This window comes from Rhinopithecus bieti, unplaced genomic scaffold (genome assembly GCF_001698545.2).
Source record: "Rhinopithecus bieti isolate Rb0 unplaced genomic scaffold, ASM169854v2 scaffold_3527, whole genome shotgun sequence".
In the NCBI taxonomy this organism is placed as follows: Eukaryota; Metazoa; Chordata; class Mammalia; order Primates; family Cercopithecidae; genus Rhinopithecus; species Rhinopithecus bieti.
The window spans coordinates 961,058-978,437 of NW_016804488.1; the positions used below are offsets into that span (position 1 = coordinate 961,058).

At 38.2% G+C, this 17,380-nt stretch overlaps 1 protein-coding gene across 1 annotated transcript in view; it reads left to right on the forward strand.

Moving 5' to 3' along the window:
- Nucleotides 1-17,380, forward strand: part of ABCA13 (ATP binding cassette subfamily A member 13) — a 503,546-nt gene that overhangs the window by 364,658 nt on the left and 121,508 nt on the right. The window contains 4 exon segments of the mRNA XM_017868548.1: nt 2,539-2,695; nt 5,846-6,099; nt 9,822-10,014; nt 13,793-13,902. Of these exon segments, the coding sequence (XP_017724037.1) occupies nt 2,539-2,695; nt 5,846-6,099; nt 9,822-10,014; nt 13,793-13,902 (714 nt within the window).

The window sequence follows — 17,380 nt, forward strand, 5'->3', positions numbered from 1 at the left end:
AAAGCAGATGATAATCTTGCTGTGTGTTGTGCCAGGCCAACCACATCATGTTCTCTGTGAGGTGGCCTTACCTAAACTCCCCTAAGTCCCAAAATGCAAAATTTAACAGAGAGAGCTGGTTGAATATCGTGTTGTTGTTAGAGGAGCAGAGAAAGACCCAGTCTTTTGTAGTGAAGGTTTAAGCGGAATAACATGGCTATCCTCAGCTATTTAAAGGACTGTCACATGGAAAAGAAAAGCAATTTGTCACATGTTGTTCCAGAATGTAGAGTTAGAATCGGTAGTTATAAGTTGGAGAGAGTTTTCATTCACTCTTAGAATGAATGTTATGGCAGTTACAGCTGCCCCAAAATTTGGCTGACAAACTTCTACTACCGCTTATGTTTCCGTTGCAAAATTACTTGCAATTCTATGATTTCATTTGATTCTCAAAACAGTCGCATGACGGAGTGTAGCACTTGATTTTTGTCTCAGAAGGGACAATAAAGGAAAGAGAGGAGGTGTGTGGCGTGGGTGGATATGTGTTGGGTTTTGAATTCTCTCTGTGGTAGTGTATTTCAGACAGAGGTGTTGATAATGTACAGCCCTAAGAAGTCATGACTTAACTCTCTGGTAATTATTTTGATTTAATTAGTTGATTATCTTATGCAGCAACTGCTTTAGAACAGCTCTTGCCTCCATGTTGTGCTTTGAAAGAATTATCTTCATGCCCACATTTTGAAGCAGATTGCTATTGAGTGTCTAAAACACTATATGATTTTATATATCATATTATATATATATCTAATGAACTATGAGAATGTATCTTTTAACCCAGGAAAGCATTCTAATATCATAGATATCATATGAAAGGGAGTGTATACTAGACTAAGAGTTAACTTGAAGGCCTGGCATGTCTTGTATCATTTTGAAGTCTCATACTTTTCAGAACTTGTTAACATATTAAGAAAATCTCAGACATTTTGCAGGCACTGAAATGTTTCAGGTTAAGCCAATTATTCACCGTAAGAAAACAGTGATACATTTACCTTGAGTGAGCAGAGAACTTGTTGGAGCTCCAGATACATGAGAATCTTTCGGGAAAGTTGTGATTCAAAATCAGTGACTTCTCTGCTGATATTAGAAACCATCATTCGAAGTGTGTTTCCTTTATTGGGTGCAGTGGTATTATTTCAGGAAGGAGCTGAGGGAAGTTGCCATGAGTGAAACCTGGCTCTAGAATGGAGGAGACAGAATGAAGAAAATGAGATGTTTTCCTTTTAGGGACGTTTGGGTGGTATCTTAGATCCTGATGTCATCTGACACATGTGGGGACTGCTTCTAGGGTCCAATATTTAGCAATGCTTCTTACTCCCCAGTTTTGGGGCCACATGGAAATGAACCCCAGGTTCAGCTTCACCTACTTATCACCTGCAAAGCTCGATCAAGTGTCTGAACTCTTGAAATCCCCATTACTTTGCCTGTGAGATGACGGTTACAGTGCTGTCTCCTGGGTTGCTGGGGGCAAAAGGAAGAACAGGGCACACTGAGGAGTTACAGATGGTGCCTCTGTGCAATGGATGCTGGAAGAAGGCTTTCAGTTTCTATTTTTAGGCCTTATTTTTTTATGTAGCTCTGCAGCTTTTTATATTCTTGATATCTTTTAATTCTCAATATAACAACTAAGTGTTATTCCTGCCTTCCTGATGAGAAGCAGAGCAAAGAAGCTCCTTTTGGGGAAGAAAAGTTGGAGAAGTCAGCTGACTTTCTCCAGGCCACAGAGCCAACGAGTTCAGGCCCATGTACAACCCGTGTGTTGTGACCCCATCCTGTGTTCTTTCTATTGCATTGCAGAGTCCTCTGAAGCCCCAGGAAGAGTGTGTTGTTTTTGGAAAATGCTATGGAATGTATTTATGTAAAGTTCATTTCTGTTCACCAAGTGAGGAAAAATTGCTGGGCCAATAAAATTGCATCTATAATTCAGTCTTATGGCTGTCCACTTATCTGCATTTTTGTTTTCAGAGAATTCAGTTACCCACAGTCAGCTGTGGTCTCAAGATATTAAATGGAAAATTCCAGAAATAAACAATTAATCGGTTTTAAAGGGCACAATGTTCTGAGTAGCATGATGAAATCTTGTACTCTCTTGCTCTGTCCTGGCAGGGACATGAATTTCCCCTTTGTCCAGCACATCCTCACTTCAGATCTGGGAGTCAGTGAGTTACCAAATTGATTGTCACAGCCTGGCAGTGCTTGTGTTCAGGAGACCCTTGTTTTACTAGATGGCCCCAAAGTGCTAGAGTAGGCATGCTGGCATATTACTGTAATTGTTCTATTTTATATTAGTCATTGTTCTTACTCTCTCACTGTGCCTAATTTATAAATCAAACCTTATCATAGGTTGCATGTATGGGGAAAAACATAGTGTATATAGGGTTCAGTAATATCTGCATTTTCAGGGATTCACCCCAAGGTCTTAAAATGTATCTGGCATAGATAAGAGAAAACTACTATAAATATTATGGTAAAACAAACATGACTTTTCACTTTACTTTTCAGATATGCAACTCTTCCGTGGATGTACCTGATGTCCAGAATCTTCTCCAGTTCAGACGTGGCTTTCATTTCCTATGTCTCACTGAACTTCATCTTTGGCCTTTGTACCATGCTCATAACCGTCATGCCCCGGTTGCTAGCCATCATCTCCAAAGCTAAGGTCAGTAGCTTTGTAGCATCACCTCTACACTTCTGCACCTCTAGTGCAAAGACGGTGTTAACTCACGTCTCTTATTGCTTTTCCAACTGGAATTCAATGGAAATGCATTGGTATCCACTGTCTTTAAACTCCAGAAAGATAAATTGATTCTAATTAACAAAAAACATGTTGCCATTATAAAAGGGCTTAGCAACAATTGGTTAAAAGATGTGCTGTTTCAGCCACTCCATTCTTGAGGGTAGAGTCGTGAAGATGTTCACTGCCACATCCCCAGCATTTTCATCAGACTATTTGTTGATGAATTACTGATGAATGGTGGAACAGTGAGTCATTGAAACATGCCCTCTCAATGTTCACTACTGTTAGGGTCAGACTCTACAAGGTAGGATGGGGCATACCACAGCTGATCATGCTCTCAGGGCACAGCATGTCTGAATGATGATCTGGGGGATTCTGCCCTCTTCTCTGTGATTTCTGGAACAAATTTAATTTTGCTATTTTCCAAGTGTGGCAGCCAAGGGCTTTCCTGAGCATAAGGCCCATGGTCAGGAAGAATTTCTCCTTGCGAGATCAGCGCCACTCTCCAATAGGCCGTTCCAATTGGCAAGTCATTTCTTAAATGTCATCTCCAGCAGGTGTCTAGGTCAAGCTGAACCCATTCGTCCTGCCACATTCCTTTCACTCCTGTCTCCTCCCTTAGTGAGGCCTACCAGGGTCTTTGCCTCTGCTTTAATACATCTTTCAGCCCCTCAGCATCCCCAGTGCTACCTGGAGGTAAGGACTTCAGATTTTGCACTTTCCTCTGCCCCGCTTATTGCAATCCTTTTCATTCTGTTTTCTTTTCTCAGCTCTGGCCACACTGTTCTCTCCTGATTCCCTGCTGTTTATATGGAGTCTGATTCATCAGTAGTTCCCAAATGTTTGGCCAATTCAGAGGCTGAGAAAATGACCTGGAAAAGCTTCTGAGCTCCTAGTTTTGAAGCATGTGCTGCAGTTCTCATTTAAAATCAAACAGGGGCTGATGCCCGTTTAATTGGGATGAGTCTACTTCCTCATGGCTGGACTTTCAGAGACTTAGTAGATTTGCCAATGATAGCTAACATTAGTTTTTATTATTGTGCTTCCTATTTCGATAGAAGCAGTGAACTCTGTAAACATCAATTATGCATTCAGTGAAGGTAGTAGTCTATTTTGGTGATTTTTTTACAGATTTATTATTGACTCTGATTTATATTAATATGTCTATACTTTAAAGAGAAAACTTGCAGAACAATTAATTGGCTTTAGCTTGAGAAGAAAATTGAAATCAGTAGAGATAGTGTACAATTTTCCTCCTCCCTCATTGGATCTCTAACATGACATGAATCATGAGGATGTCAACCATGAACCATGGTGAAACTGAAAAGAGACTCACAGTAGATAATCCTAGTGCTGAGGAACTTGTAAGCAGAGAGCTGCCCTGGGGAGTGGAGTCACAGAAGTAAGATTTAGCTCCAAAAGAAAAAGGAAAGAGAATTGTCCATATCCAAAGAGGAAGCGGACCAGGAACATTTCCACTTATGAGGTTCTACCTGTGTGGCAAGTGGAAAGGCATTGTTACCTTTATTTATAAACCGCATTGCTTATTTGTTAAAAAAAAATCAACAGCAATGAGGTGTTTGCTGAAAATGGATGTACATCAATTGGTAACAAATAATAAAAAGCAGCTTATTGCTTTTGTTTGGGTCTTTCTTTTCCTTTGCTCTTTATTTTGATATTATTTGCTTAGGAAGCAACATTATTCAAATGTTTATTTCAAATAATATCAAATTTTCATTTGTAGGTTATAGAGCTTTGTGGCATTAATTCTTATAGAATGAATGAAAGAAACCAAAGAAGGTGACTGGATTCTCAGATCAGTCTTTTGTTTAAAAAAAAATAAAAATATTTTAAGTTCTGGGGTACATGTGCAGCATGTGCAGTTTTATTACATAGATAAACGTGTGTCATGGTGGTTTGCTGCACCTATCAACCCATCACCTAGGTATTAAGCCCAGCATGCATTAGATATTTTTCGTAATGCTCTCTGTTTCCCACCCCATCCCCCAACAGGCTCCAATGTGTGTTGTTCCCGTCCTTGTGTTCATGCGTTCTCATTGTTCAGCCACCACTTATAAGTGGGAATATGCAGTGTTTGGTTTTCTGTTCCTGCATTAGTTTTCTGAGAATAATGGCTTCTAGCTCCATCCATGTCCCTGCAAAGGACATGATCTCCTTTGTTTTTATGGCTGCATAATATTCTACAGTGTATCCATCTATCCAGTCTATCATTGATGGGCATTTGGGTTGATTCCATGTTTTTGCTATTGTGAATAGTGCTGCAGTGAACATATGCCTGCATGTATCTTTGGAATAGAATGATTTATATTCCTTTGGGTTTATACCCAGTAATGGGATTGCTGGGTCAAATTGTATTTCTGGTTCTAGATCTTTGAGGAATTGCCACCGCATCTTCCACACAGGTCAACAATAAGTCTTAATATCTAGTGTAACCAGTATTTAACCATTGTGTTTACAAACTATAGTGTTAATGAAATCATTTTCATTGTTACCAAATCACAGTTTATATGATGACACATTTTAAGTTCAAACACAAGATCTGGAACATATCTCTTTCCCACTGGTGAGGCTTCCTGTTGGAGTGAGGGGGATGTAGGGGGACCAAACACTCGTGTTTCCTAATTTATTTCTTTGTATAATTATCATTTTCAAAATTTTCACATAATCCTAAATCGAACACTTATGGATGGTTATTCTGTGAGTTTGTGCAGCTGCATCCCCCTTATATGTATGGATTATTTGTTAACACAGTGTTCATATATTGCTAACACTTTTGTTCATACTTGTGTAGAGATCACTGTGATTTCCTTAAAAATAGATGTAAAAATCATCACTGTTCTCAAGCAAGGAAAACCTTGAAAGGTAAATACCAGTAGATCTAATATCTCAAGAAGGATCTGCTTTGTTTTGATGGCTGAGAATATCAATGAGTAGTTGGTATAGGGAAGACTTGGAACACAGAGCTAACCAAGGAGAAAAAGAAGTTATTGGTATATGTTATGAAAAAGGGAATAGCTTTTAATTGGATTTTTTCTTTTTTTAACTGTACAGAATTTACAGAATGTCTATGATGTCCTCAAGTGGGTCTTTACTATTTTTCCTCAATTCTGCCTTGGTCAAGGACTAATAGAACTCTGCTATAATCAGATCAAATATGACCTGACCCACAGCTTCGGCATTGATTCCTATGTGAGTCCCTTTAAGATGGACTTTCTGGGCTGGATCTTCGTGGAACTGGCCACGCAGGGCACAATACTTCTCCTCTTGAGAGTTCTGCTACACTGGGACCTTCTGCAATGGCCAAGGTGGGTTCCTAAGGGCTCATTCTCAAGCTGCACTTACTCCTACAAAAAGAGAGGAAGAGAAAAATTCATCCTGGAGGTTGTAAAATAGAAACTGTATCTGATCAGCATTATACATAGTTCTAATGCGTTAAGATTTTATTATTTTTTAAATGTTGATTGGTGTGAGTTACTGACACCAGGAAAGAAAATTTCAAAAGATCAGGGACCAAGCTGTGAGATAATGTTTCCAATTATTTGTCTCAGTGTATTTTCACTTTGAAATGGCTGAATTTCTCTGTTACGTTGAAGCAGCTAAGGTAAATATGGTTGATACCGCAACGATTATTTTTACGACTAAATGCCAAGAACTCTGGGAGCAGGAAGATAGGAAAATTCAGTACGGATGTCTGTATGTCCTTTGCTGGATCTTGTTGTTTATGCTGCTGTGTTCTCATCTTTGTCAGGTGAGATCGAAAGTCAGTAGCACGGGGCATATGTAGACATGTAGATGTATAATGTGGTTTATACGCATGCATGCACACACATGCACACACATGCATTCCTACTACTATAAATAGAATTTAATGTGGCCTTGCAAGAATATCTGAAATATTGTCAGATAAAACATTTGAACTACATAAGGAAGCAATGTGCTTTCCTGTGGAGGGTCCACAATGGTATGGCTTCCCCTCCTTACCCAAGTGGTCTGAATTCATTGGCCTGCTCTTTCCAAGAGCTATGTATTTCCTTCTGACCTCTACTTGAGGGAGGGATCCTTTTTGGAGAAATTACCAATTAAGACCATGTCACTAGAAATCTATTAAGGATTGTAAAGACACATGATTAATGATTTATGGTGATCCCCTCATAGAATTATTTTTCCTTTCAGCCATTTCCTGACATATTTTGTTACATAACCCCTTTTAATAAAGGAAAGTAGGCACAATTTTGAATATAAATCCCAATGTGCTTTTGAATTGGCCACGTCACCCTGGAGTCTGCAGATTTCCAATAGCTGAGTGAACCTGGAGTAAAATGCGGAGTGCCTTTTAAACATAATTTGTTCTCTGATGTCCCTTACTAGTTTAGTGTATTTTAAAACCTATAATGTAGGATCCCCTTGGCAGATTTCAGGGTACTCCATTTTCCTATAGTATCAAAAGATTTTTCTTTAAAGAAAAAAATCTGTATTACCTTTACTTTCTAGAGTTGTAAGTATAAGTTGAATTGTATTTTAGAATAATGTCCTTGTTATCCACAGTGAAGAGTCAATATTTTTCTCTACATGAAGGTTACAGAGCATAGAAATTTAAGTGAATTTAGACATTAGTTGCTTACTACCATTTTATGGATAACTGTCATAATGACTGCATGACCCAGTCAATTTACTTTTAAAACCCAGATCTAACTAAACCACTAATCATTGTTTAAAAAGTAAAGCCCAAGGTTCTTAGCAAGCCCCCCACCCCCCTGTCAAGTGTGGTGCCTTCTGCTCAGTGAAGGTGTCTGTGATCCCCCTTCCATCCCCACAGGGATATTTGTTGCCCTGACTCTGGGGCTGGGCTGATGCCTTCTCAGTGTTTCTGTTACGCTCTCTTTCTCTATTAGGGTACATCTATGTTGCTTTATAGTATTGATATACGACTCATAATTGAATCTTGGAAGAAAATAGAAAGACCCTGCCCTGTGCAACTGGGAATGGATAGATCCTGCCTTCCCAGCCTGAGCAGGGCCCCTGTCACCTGCACCCACTGCTGGACGTGAGTGCTGAGATCCCACTTTCTTGCTGTCCTTCCCTAACCTGCGCTGGCTCCTGTCCAGCTGTCCCACTGTCCTGCTGCTGGCCTTGGGTTGTTTGCCAGGAATTCAGGTTTCCATTAGGACCTGGACCCTAGTTCCTGCCTTTTCTGTCTCCTGCCTGGAGCTGCACTTTTGCTTTCTATACCTTAGGTGCTGGCTGGGTTGGAACAGCCACACAGTTCAGATGTGAGATATGCTGCATATCTGGAAAATCCTGCTATACTTAGGTCCCATCTGAATTCTTCCTATTTAATATAGAGATCATTGGTTAGTCATTTTCAGTTAGAGGATACCTAAGTGGCACATTTCTGGGCATAGTTGGATTCCTGTATTAGGACACTGGATTGTTGTGAGTGGGTGGATCAGAAGTAACCTCAGTCAATTGTCTCCACCAGCCAGAATGCCTTGAGGAGATGTAAATGAATGTGCACACCTGGGCCCCTTCCTGGAACTCTGCAATGAGAAGCTCTGGGGATGAGACCCAGGAGCTGTTCATAAAGCTTCCTCGGTAATCCTCCTGAGGAGAGGATGAGCAAGCTGATGTGGGTTGCTGTGAGTACTGCTCTTCCAGGCAGGAGGGAACACAGGTGGCACAGCTTCCTGTTGGAGTGTGAAGACCTTTGGAAGTCCAGGACAGGGGGAAAGGTCACTAAACACACCTTCATCTGGGGAAGGGAAATAACATTCAAGCAGAAAAGTGTAAAATTCAATGAATTTTCACAAATTGAACAGACTCATGTAACCCCCTCTCACTAATAAACTGAATACTACCAACACTTCAGATGGTCTGTCGTAAACTTCTCCATCAATAGCTGCACCCTAGGTAACTGTAATCCTTATTTTATTTTATTGATTCATTTTCATGCCTTTGAACATTATATAAATGAGGTCATATAAGATAGAATTCTGAGTGTCTAGCTATTTTTCTCATCATCTATGTTCTGTGTAGAATAAATTATATATTTGTCAAATGGTGATTTCATGTGTGGAAAAATAATAAAGAAAAGTTGCCAGGAATACTGGGAGCTTGCCATGGATATTGGATTTTATTTTTGATACCTTTTTTATTCTGTAATAGTTTAATAATCAGAAGAAGTTGTAAAATTATTATCGAACATTGCTAATGTACCTTACACCTAGCTTCTCCCAATGATAATATAATGATATACTACATGGCAATTTACACTGTCAAAGCTAGGTAATTGATTTTGGTTATGATACTAACTCAGTGATTATCATTAAAATATAATCATTAAATATATTTTAAATGATTAATATTTTAAATATATTTTAATAATTAAAATGTTGGCATATTATAGTTTGCAGGGGAAATTGAAATTTATTTGAAAGTCAAATGTGTCAGATTGGAAATTATAAAGATTAAAAAGTGAGCAGCTCAGATTTAGAGAAAATAAGAGTTGAAAATGAAGTTTGCATTACTCTGATAGATACTTATTGAATACTTATTGCAAACTATTGTGCAAGTGCTGGTTATATAATCGTTTTATATGATTCAACATATACTATGAACTTACAATGTTTGAGTACTTTATATGCAGTCTACTTTATTAAATGGCTCTTTCAGTAAAAGTGCTTATTAGGTAAATGCCGTATAATAATTTTGTGATAAGCTATTTTAACATTTAGTGTAAAAGTCTGGCATGACTTTATTATTCATAAAATTAAAAACTAGCTGTAGTTTTGTGTCAATCCATTTCAGTATCTTTTAGGAACATGTATATTTCATTTATGTTAGACAATAAAAATGGATTCTTGCCTGATAATCAGGATGGCAGAACTGGGGTGCTCTGGACAAAGCTGATTGTGCAGAAGTCCAAAGGCAGTATCTTCCATTATTTACAAATCTCTGACCCTTTTCCCTCTTCTAGACTATTCCGGTATCATTTGCCAGGTGTGAATTCACTCTGATTTCATCTTCCCAGGGGTCAATCTACTCTCCAAGGCACAGTCAAAACTTCTAAGGATATAGATGTTGAAAAAGAGGAAATGAGGGTGTTTGAAGGAAGGACCAGTGGAGACATTCTTGTGTTATACGACCTTAGTAAACACTATCGACGCTCTTTCCAGAAGATTATCGCTGTGCAAGATATTAGTTTGGGCATACCAAAAGGAGAGGTAATGAAGCTTCTATTTTTAGTCTTATTCTGTTGTGAACCTGTGCAACTCTAATTGCTGATCTGTTTGTGTTATTCTCAGAATATTTGAAATCAGAGCCAAAAATAGCCTTCAAATTTTGGAAATTCCTACAAAATCAGTAGGAGCAGAACCAAAAGAAGGTCTGTTGACTATTTCATAGTTAAAAACTTGGCTGATTGATGGGATTTATTTCGTTCTATAATTTTAAAAATGTCATGTGATTGCATAGTTTTAATTATGACTTGGGCTCTAGGATAACTTTTGCTGAGGAAATTTTCTTTTAATCTAATTAAGGACCACTTTTATCTCTTACTGGGACATCAATACTCTAAGTGTCCAATTAAGCCAATCTGGCAAAATGCTACTCTGAAAAGGTAAAGAACACTCACCCACCATAGCAATAGCTCAGGAAGTTTTTTTCCACAGGTAAGACATTAATTCTAGTTATAATGTTTAATCAGGACTGACAGAAGTCATATAAATTATTCCTGATTTGAGCTTAATGTGTAAAGGGAAATCAGTTCTGGAAGTGATTGCCTTCAATTAACTGTTAAAAATAAAAGAGCACCTTGCATTCATATTGTTCCCAGCTCCTGAGAAATTCAAAATAGGTTATATTGTTATCTGATTGGTATTTATGTTCTACTTGTGATCTGACAGTAGGTGTCTCAGATATGAGTATTCTGAGGTAAAGAGAAGCCAAGAAACCAATCTGAAGTAATGCAGGCATATTCTTACTCTCTGAACTATGATTTCTGGTAGATCAGGACAAAATGTTAAGAAAGAATTTTTTTTTTTTTTTTTTTTTTAGTAGTTGTTAGCTTCTGCTCTAAGACTGGCTATGCAATCTTACCTATCTTATTGAACTATTTTTTTAACCCTTGCTTTAAAATTCATGATTATTTAGAGTTTTGCCAGTACCTTTCCATAGTAGTTTGAAGCAAAGGAGTGTGGGGGGGCCAAAGTTCACTGAAAATCAACCGACAAAAGGCAGATTAACAGGAAAAAGACCTATGAATTTATTTGATTATAGTTTTACGTGCTACAAGAGCAGCTCAGATTTAGAGAAAATAAGAGTTGAAATGAAGATCGAAAGATACAGGGAAACTGTCTATTTTTATGCTTAGGTTCAACCAAATGCAGACAGCCATGTAGAAATATGGCGGGACCAAAAGAGTATGACCCAGTTAATGCTCTTAGACTGAGAGAGGAAGCCCAGCAAGGCCTCTCTGTTTAGATGCTTTTTTTTTTTTTTGAGTTCCTTTCTAATAGTTTTATTTTTATTTTGTAAAATTTTATTTTAAGTTCTGGGATACATGTGCAGCACGTGCAGTTTTGTTACATAGTTATATACGTGTGCCATGGTGGTTTGTTGCATCTGTCAATCCATCACCTAGGTATGAAGCCCCACATGCATTAGCTGTTTATCCTGATGCTCTCCCTCTCTCCATCCTCCTGACAGGCCCTAGTGTGTGTTGTTCCCCTCCCTGTGCCCACGTGTTCTCACTGTTCAGCTTACACTTATAAGTGAGAACAGGTGGTGTTTGGTTTCCTGCTTCTTCCTTCTGGGTGTGGGGCAGGACCCTGTCTGGAATGCAGGTCTGTCTTATGACCTATAGTCAAACAAGGTAGGTCAGGTAACTTCTTTAGGGCTAATTTTTGCACTGAAAAATATGTAAGGGGGGAGAAGTTAGGGTAATATTTTTAGGTTTATGGCTGGCTTTGAGGAAAAGAGGTTCTAGTTTCTAAGACCGCCTCAGGGGAGAAAGAGTGGCCAGAGACAGCAGGGCAGGGAAGGTCAGAGAAAAACTTTTGATTCTGAGGCTGCCTTTGAGGCCTTCACTTTGGGGTATTATTTTCTGAGTCCCAACAGGGCTAAGAGAGAAACTTGTAAAACATTGATAAGAATGATGCTCCAGGTATCTTAAATGATCCAAGATGCCATTTAAAGTTGGATTTTATTCTCTTAAGCTCTTATAAACATTACAGTTTAATGACCTAGATGGAGAGTGCTATGCAAGAGTCTGTGGAAAATACAGAAATGACTAAGATACAGTCCTGTGTTGTTTAACAATGGGAATATAGTCTGAGAAAAATGTCATTGGGTGATTTCATTATATAATATACTTTCACAAACCTACATGGCATAGTCTATGATACACCTAGGCTGTATGGTATAGCCCATTCTTCCTACGCTACAAATCTATATAGCATGTGCTGAATACTGTAGGCAATTGTAACATAATGGCAAGTATCTGTGTATCTAAACATAGACAAGGTATAGTTAAAATATGGTATTGTCATCTTGTAAGATGACCATTGTATATGCAGTTCATCATTGCCTGAACTGTCATCGACTATATGTCCTTCTCCATCTAGAAATTAATAATCAATTAGGAAACAAAATATCATAAGCATATACTATGTTACATGGGAGCATGAGCATTGTCCCAAGGCGGGGACAATGATATAATAATATAATATTTTTTGGAAGCTACAGCATCATAATAATTATTATCCTCCCAATTTCATTTTTGTATATATTAAAGCATTTTCTAAAAATAACTGAAAGGTACTTGAGTGGTATTGTCTTCAGTGCTGTCAGTCCAGAGAGGGTGGCTGGGTAGGCAGGGAAGGAAAGGTGGGAGGACAGGGTACATGGGGAGAACTTTATTAAAAAGGTAGTTTATAGCTAAGCCTTAAAGCATTGGTAGAATTTGGATAGCTGATGGTGGTGTACCCTGGGACATGGACAGGGTAGGCCTGGAGGGAGACGGACTCACGTTGCAGGTGGTGGGAGAGATTCAGGGGAAGTGGGGAAAACACGGTAATTGAAGCAGGTGGCAACTCAGGGCAGTTGTGAAATCCAGAGGTCCAAAACAGGGTTATGTGATGGTTAGGTGGTGCTTGGTGGCAGAAAATCCAGAAGCAGTCACTTTCCAAGATTTGAGAAGCCAGGAAGCCAGTTTATATCCGTAGATCGCAGCTCCTAGCCATCAGAAAACAGTTGTCTTGGAAGGAGATTGACAGAACCAGAGAGACACAGTCACCAAGGTGGACTCTCAGGCACAGTATATGCTGAGGCACATAAAAGAGACAAAGTGTAGAAAAGACAGCAAGAAGGTCATTTTTCATGTTGGCTGTAAGATGAGATTGGATCAAGAACTGCATTGACCCTATGCTCAATGTCAAAATATAGAATTAATATCAAAATTAGCCTAGACTCTGAGTTAGGAGTGAATTTACAGGAATTTACAGCCTCTTCAATGGAAAAAGAAGGTACATAAGAAAGCTGTGAGCACTACACACACACACACACACACACACACACATGTACAGTGGAAGATGGAATCTTTTAAGAAAATACTTTAAAATATATAAAAATGAAATCGGAGTAATAATTATAATGATGCGACTTCCAAAGAATATTGTATTATCTCTGCATAATTTGGGATAGTTGGCATTTACTCTCATCCTCTTGAGTTTTCCACACATGAATTTATTGTCTGTAAATTACTGCTGAAATTCTTATACCACTCAAGTGCCATGATGATTTTGAGAGGACTTTGTAATCTATACAGTGTTTTATACAGTATTGTCATTTTAAAACTCCACAAATAACACAAACCAACAAAGTCAACCCAGAGTTGGCTAAAAGCAAGTGCTGTTTCTAATATAATTTTGATTTTATTTAACTTGTTCTATTTATTTAGCTTGTTTGATTGAGTGTGCTTTACTTAACTTTATTTCCTCTTAGTGCTTTGGACTTCTAGGGGTGAATGGAGCTGGGAAGAGCACAACTTTCAAAATGCTGAATGGTGAAGTTTCTCCAACTTCAGGACATGCTATCATCAGGACTCCCATGGGGTAAGATCCAGATTTCATCACGTTTGCTGCTTAAAGAGATAACAAGCCCAGAGAACCGCCAGCATTCCCTCAGTCCTGTGGAATAAAATTTGGAAACATCATTTTCCTCCAAATTTACCTTCCAATTTCTTTGAAGGGGGAAAAAGTTTCCAAATATGAATGAACTGAGCTCAGTACTTCCAGCTGGAGTAAAGAAAGGGTCAAGGAGGTCTTATTGCAGAGCAGCCAAAGGCAGACCTCCCTGGGACATATCAGAGTGGATTGGAAGTGCCCAGCTCCTCTCTGCACATGGAATTAAGGGGAGCAGGAAATGGCAAAGGAGTGGTTCTTCTTTATTATCCTCTGGATAAAGCTTCAAATGTGCCCATCAGCCTAAGCGGCCAGATGGTTTCCCTCTTTTTACCACCCAGACTTCCTCTTTCAGGTGATCATGACTCCTTCAGTGTGGGGCAGTGAACACATTAAAAACCAAGAAAGCCGCCTCTAGAGGAGTAGGCAAGATGTTTATTCCCCTTGCTCTAACATAAGTGAAGTCCCTGGGCACCCTGCACACTCAGAGGGCTGCCTGAGGCCAGATGACCCCTACAGGCTCTGTGGGTAACATGCACTCATGCACTCCTCTATGTCACTCTTACCTCAGTCCCGTTTCACAGGGATTCTTCACCTGCTTCTAAACTGTGTGCTTGGTTGGGAACATTCAGGGCATGGTGCCTTCATGCCCCTTTCTGCACCTATATGGTAGCATGTCTTCCCTTTTCCCCTGCTCTGATCAGGACTAATGTTAATGAGTTTTCTTTCTACTGCAAGAAGTTATCCCCTGCTCTAAACCTCTCTGTGCTCAATTTGCTCTTTGATTTGTGTGCTGTCAGGTTTACCCTAACAGCAAACTGGGCTCAATATCACAAACTAAAATCTTAGATCTTTAATTTCCCAGCCAGTTTCTGGCAATTCGTTCTCCACACACCGCTTCTGTGCTGTGCCTCCTTATGTGGATGTCTTCATATCCCATTCTGTTTTCAGTACTCTGTTACAAGGCCCCAGGCATCTATCTTTCTTTTTTCCCACTACAGCAAACTCATTGTAACTTGATGGGTAGTCACATTCACAGCTGTATTTATGAATTTAAACCCAGCACCCACCAGCCAACAGGTTGAGACCCGACCTCCAGCTTTCTGTTCAGTTTCTGACCCAGAGAGATATTTATTTTTAAGAGTAGTTAGATGTTCTCAACACTAGTTTTGCAGCAATGAATATGGCACATAAAAATCGATTAAGCACTGTTCTGTGGATGTAAAGAAAGAACTGTAAAGCGTTGTGTCTACAATTTCTCACTGGAATTTTAATTGACTTTATGTTGCATTTATAAATTAATTTGGAAAGAACTAACATTTAACATTTTTTTTTTACAATAACTTGCTAAAATAAATAGGATTCTTTTGTAAAAGTATTTTAATTAATCCTTACATTCTATTAGAAGAGAATGCTCTTATCAGTAATTAATGAAATATTTTTCTACACTTTATAGTAATGTCTCTTTTTTAAATTTTATTTTTTATTTCAATAGGTTTTTGGGGAACAGGTGATGCTTGGTTATATGAATAAGTTCATTAGTGGTGATTTCTGAGATTTTTGTGCACCCATCACCTAAGCAGTGTACACAATACCCAATGTGTAATTTTTTATCCCTCACTCCCCTACCAGCCTTTCTTCCAAAGTCCCCAAAATTAATTGCATCATACTTAAAATGCATTGTATCATTCTTTTGCCTTTGTGTGTTAATAGCTTAACTCACAATTATGAGTGAGAATATAAGAATGTTTGGTTTTTCATTCCTGAGTTACTTCACTTAGAATAATAGTCTCCAGTTCCATCCAGGTTGCTGTGAATGCCGTTGTTTAGTTCCTTTTTGTGGCTGAGTAGTATTTCATGGTGTATATATATGTATATATGCACATACATACATATATATCATATTTTCTTTATCCACTTGTTGATTGGTGGGCATTTGGGCTGATTTCATAGTTTTGCAATTGCAAATTATGCTGCTATAAACATGTGTGTGCAAATATCTTTTTCATATAATGACTTTTTTTCCTCTCAGTAGATACCTAGTAGTGGGATTGCTGGATCAAACAGTAGATCTACTTTTAGTACTTTAAGGAATCTCCACACCATTTTTTATAGTGGTTGTACTAGTTTACATTCCCACCAATAGTGTAAAAGTTTTTTTTACCACCCTTTTTACCACATCCATGCCAACATCTATTATTTTGATTTTTTGATTTTGGCCATTCTTGCAGGAGTGAAGTGGTACCACATTGTGTTTTGATTTGCATTTCCCTGATAGTTAGTGATGTTGCGCATTTTTCATATGCTTGTTAGTCATTTGTCTATCTTCTTTTGAGAATTGTCTATTCATGTCCTTAGCCTACTTTTTGATGATATTTGTTGTTTCTTTCCTGCTGATTTGTTTGAGTTCTTTGTATATTCTGGATCTTAGTCTTTTGTCAGATGTATAGATTGTGAAGATTTTCTCCTACTCTGTGGGTTGGCTGTTAACTCTGCTGATTGCTTATTCAGCTGTGCAGAAGCTTTTTAGTTTAATTAAGTCCCATCTGTTTATCTTTGTTTTTGTTGCATTTGGTTTTTGGTTCTTGATCATGAAGTCTTTGCCTAAGCCAATGTTTAGAAAGGTTTTTCTGATCATATATTCTATAATCATTATGGTTCCAGGTCTTAGATTTGAGTCTTTGATCCACCTTGAGTTGATTTTTGCATGAGGGGAGAGAGGAGGATCCAGTTTCATTCTTCAACATGTGGCTTGCTAATTATCTCTGCACCATTTGTTGAAAAGGGTGTCCTTTCCCCTTTATGTTTTGTTTGTTTGTTTGCTTTGTCAAAGATCAGTTGGCTGTGTTTGGCTTTATTTCTGGTTTATTGATTCTGTTTCATTCATGTTCCTATTTTTATACAAGCACCATTCTGTTTTGGTGTCTATGGCCTTATAGGATAGTTTGAAGTTAGGTAATGTGATGCCTCCAGGTTTGTTCTTTTTGCTTAGTAATTGCTTTGGCTATGTGGGTTTCTTTTTGGTTCCATATGAATTTTAGGATTTTTTTTCTAGTTATGTGAAGAATGATGGTGGTATTTTGATGGAATTCCATTGAAATTGTTGATTGCTTTTGACAATATGGTAATTTTCACAATATTGATTCTGCCCATCCATGAGCATGGGATGTGTTTTGATTTGTTTGTGTCATGTATGATTTTTTTCAGCAGTGTTTTTACTTTTCCTTGTAGAGGTCTTTCACCTCCGTGTTTAGGTATATTCCTTTTTTTTTTTTTTTTTTTTTTTTTTTTCTCTTTTTTAAAAAAAAATTTACGTTTTTTTTTTTTTTTCGGCAGTTTTTTTTTTTTTCCTTTTGGGGGTTTTTCCCCCCCGTTTTTAGGTATTTTCCTTTTTTTTTTTTTTTTTTTT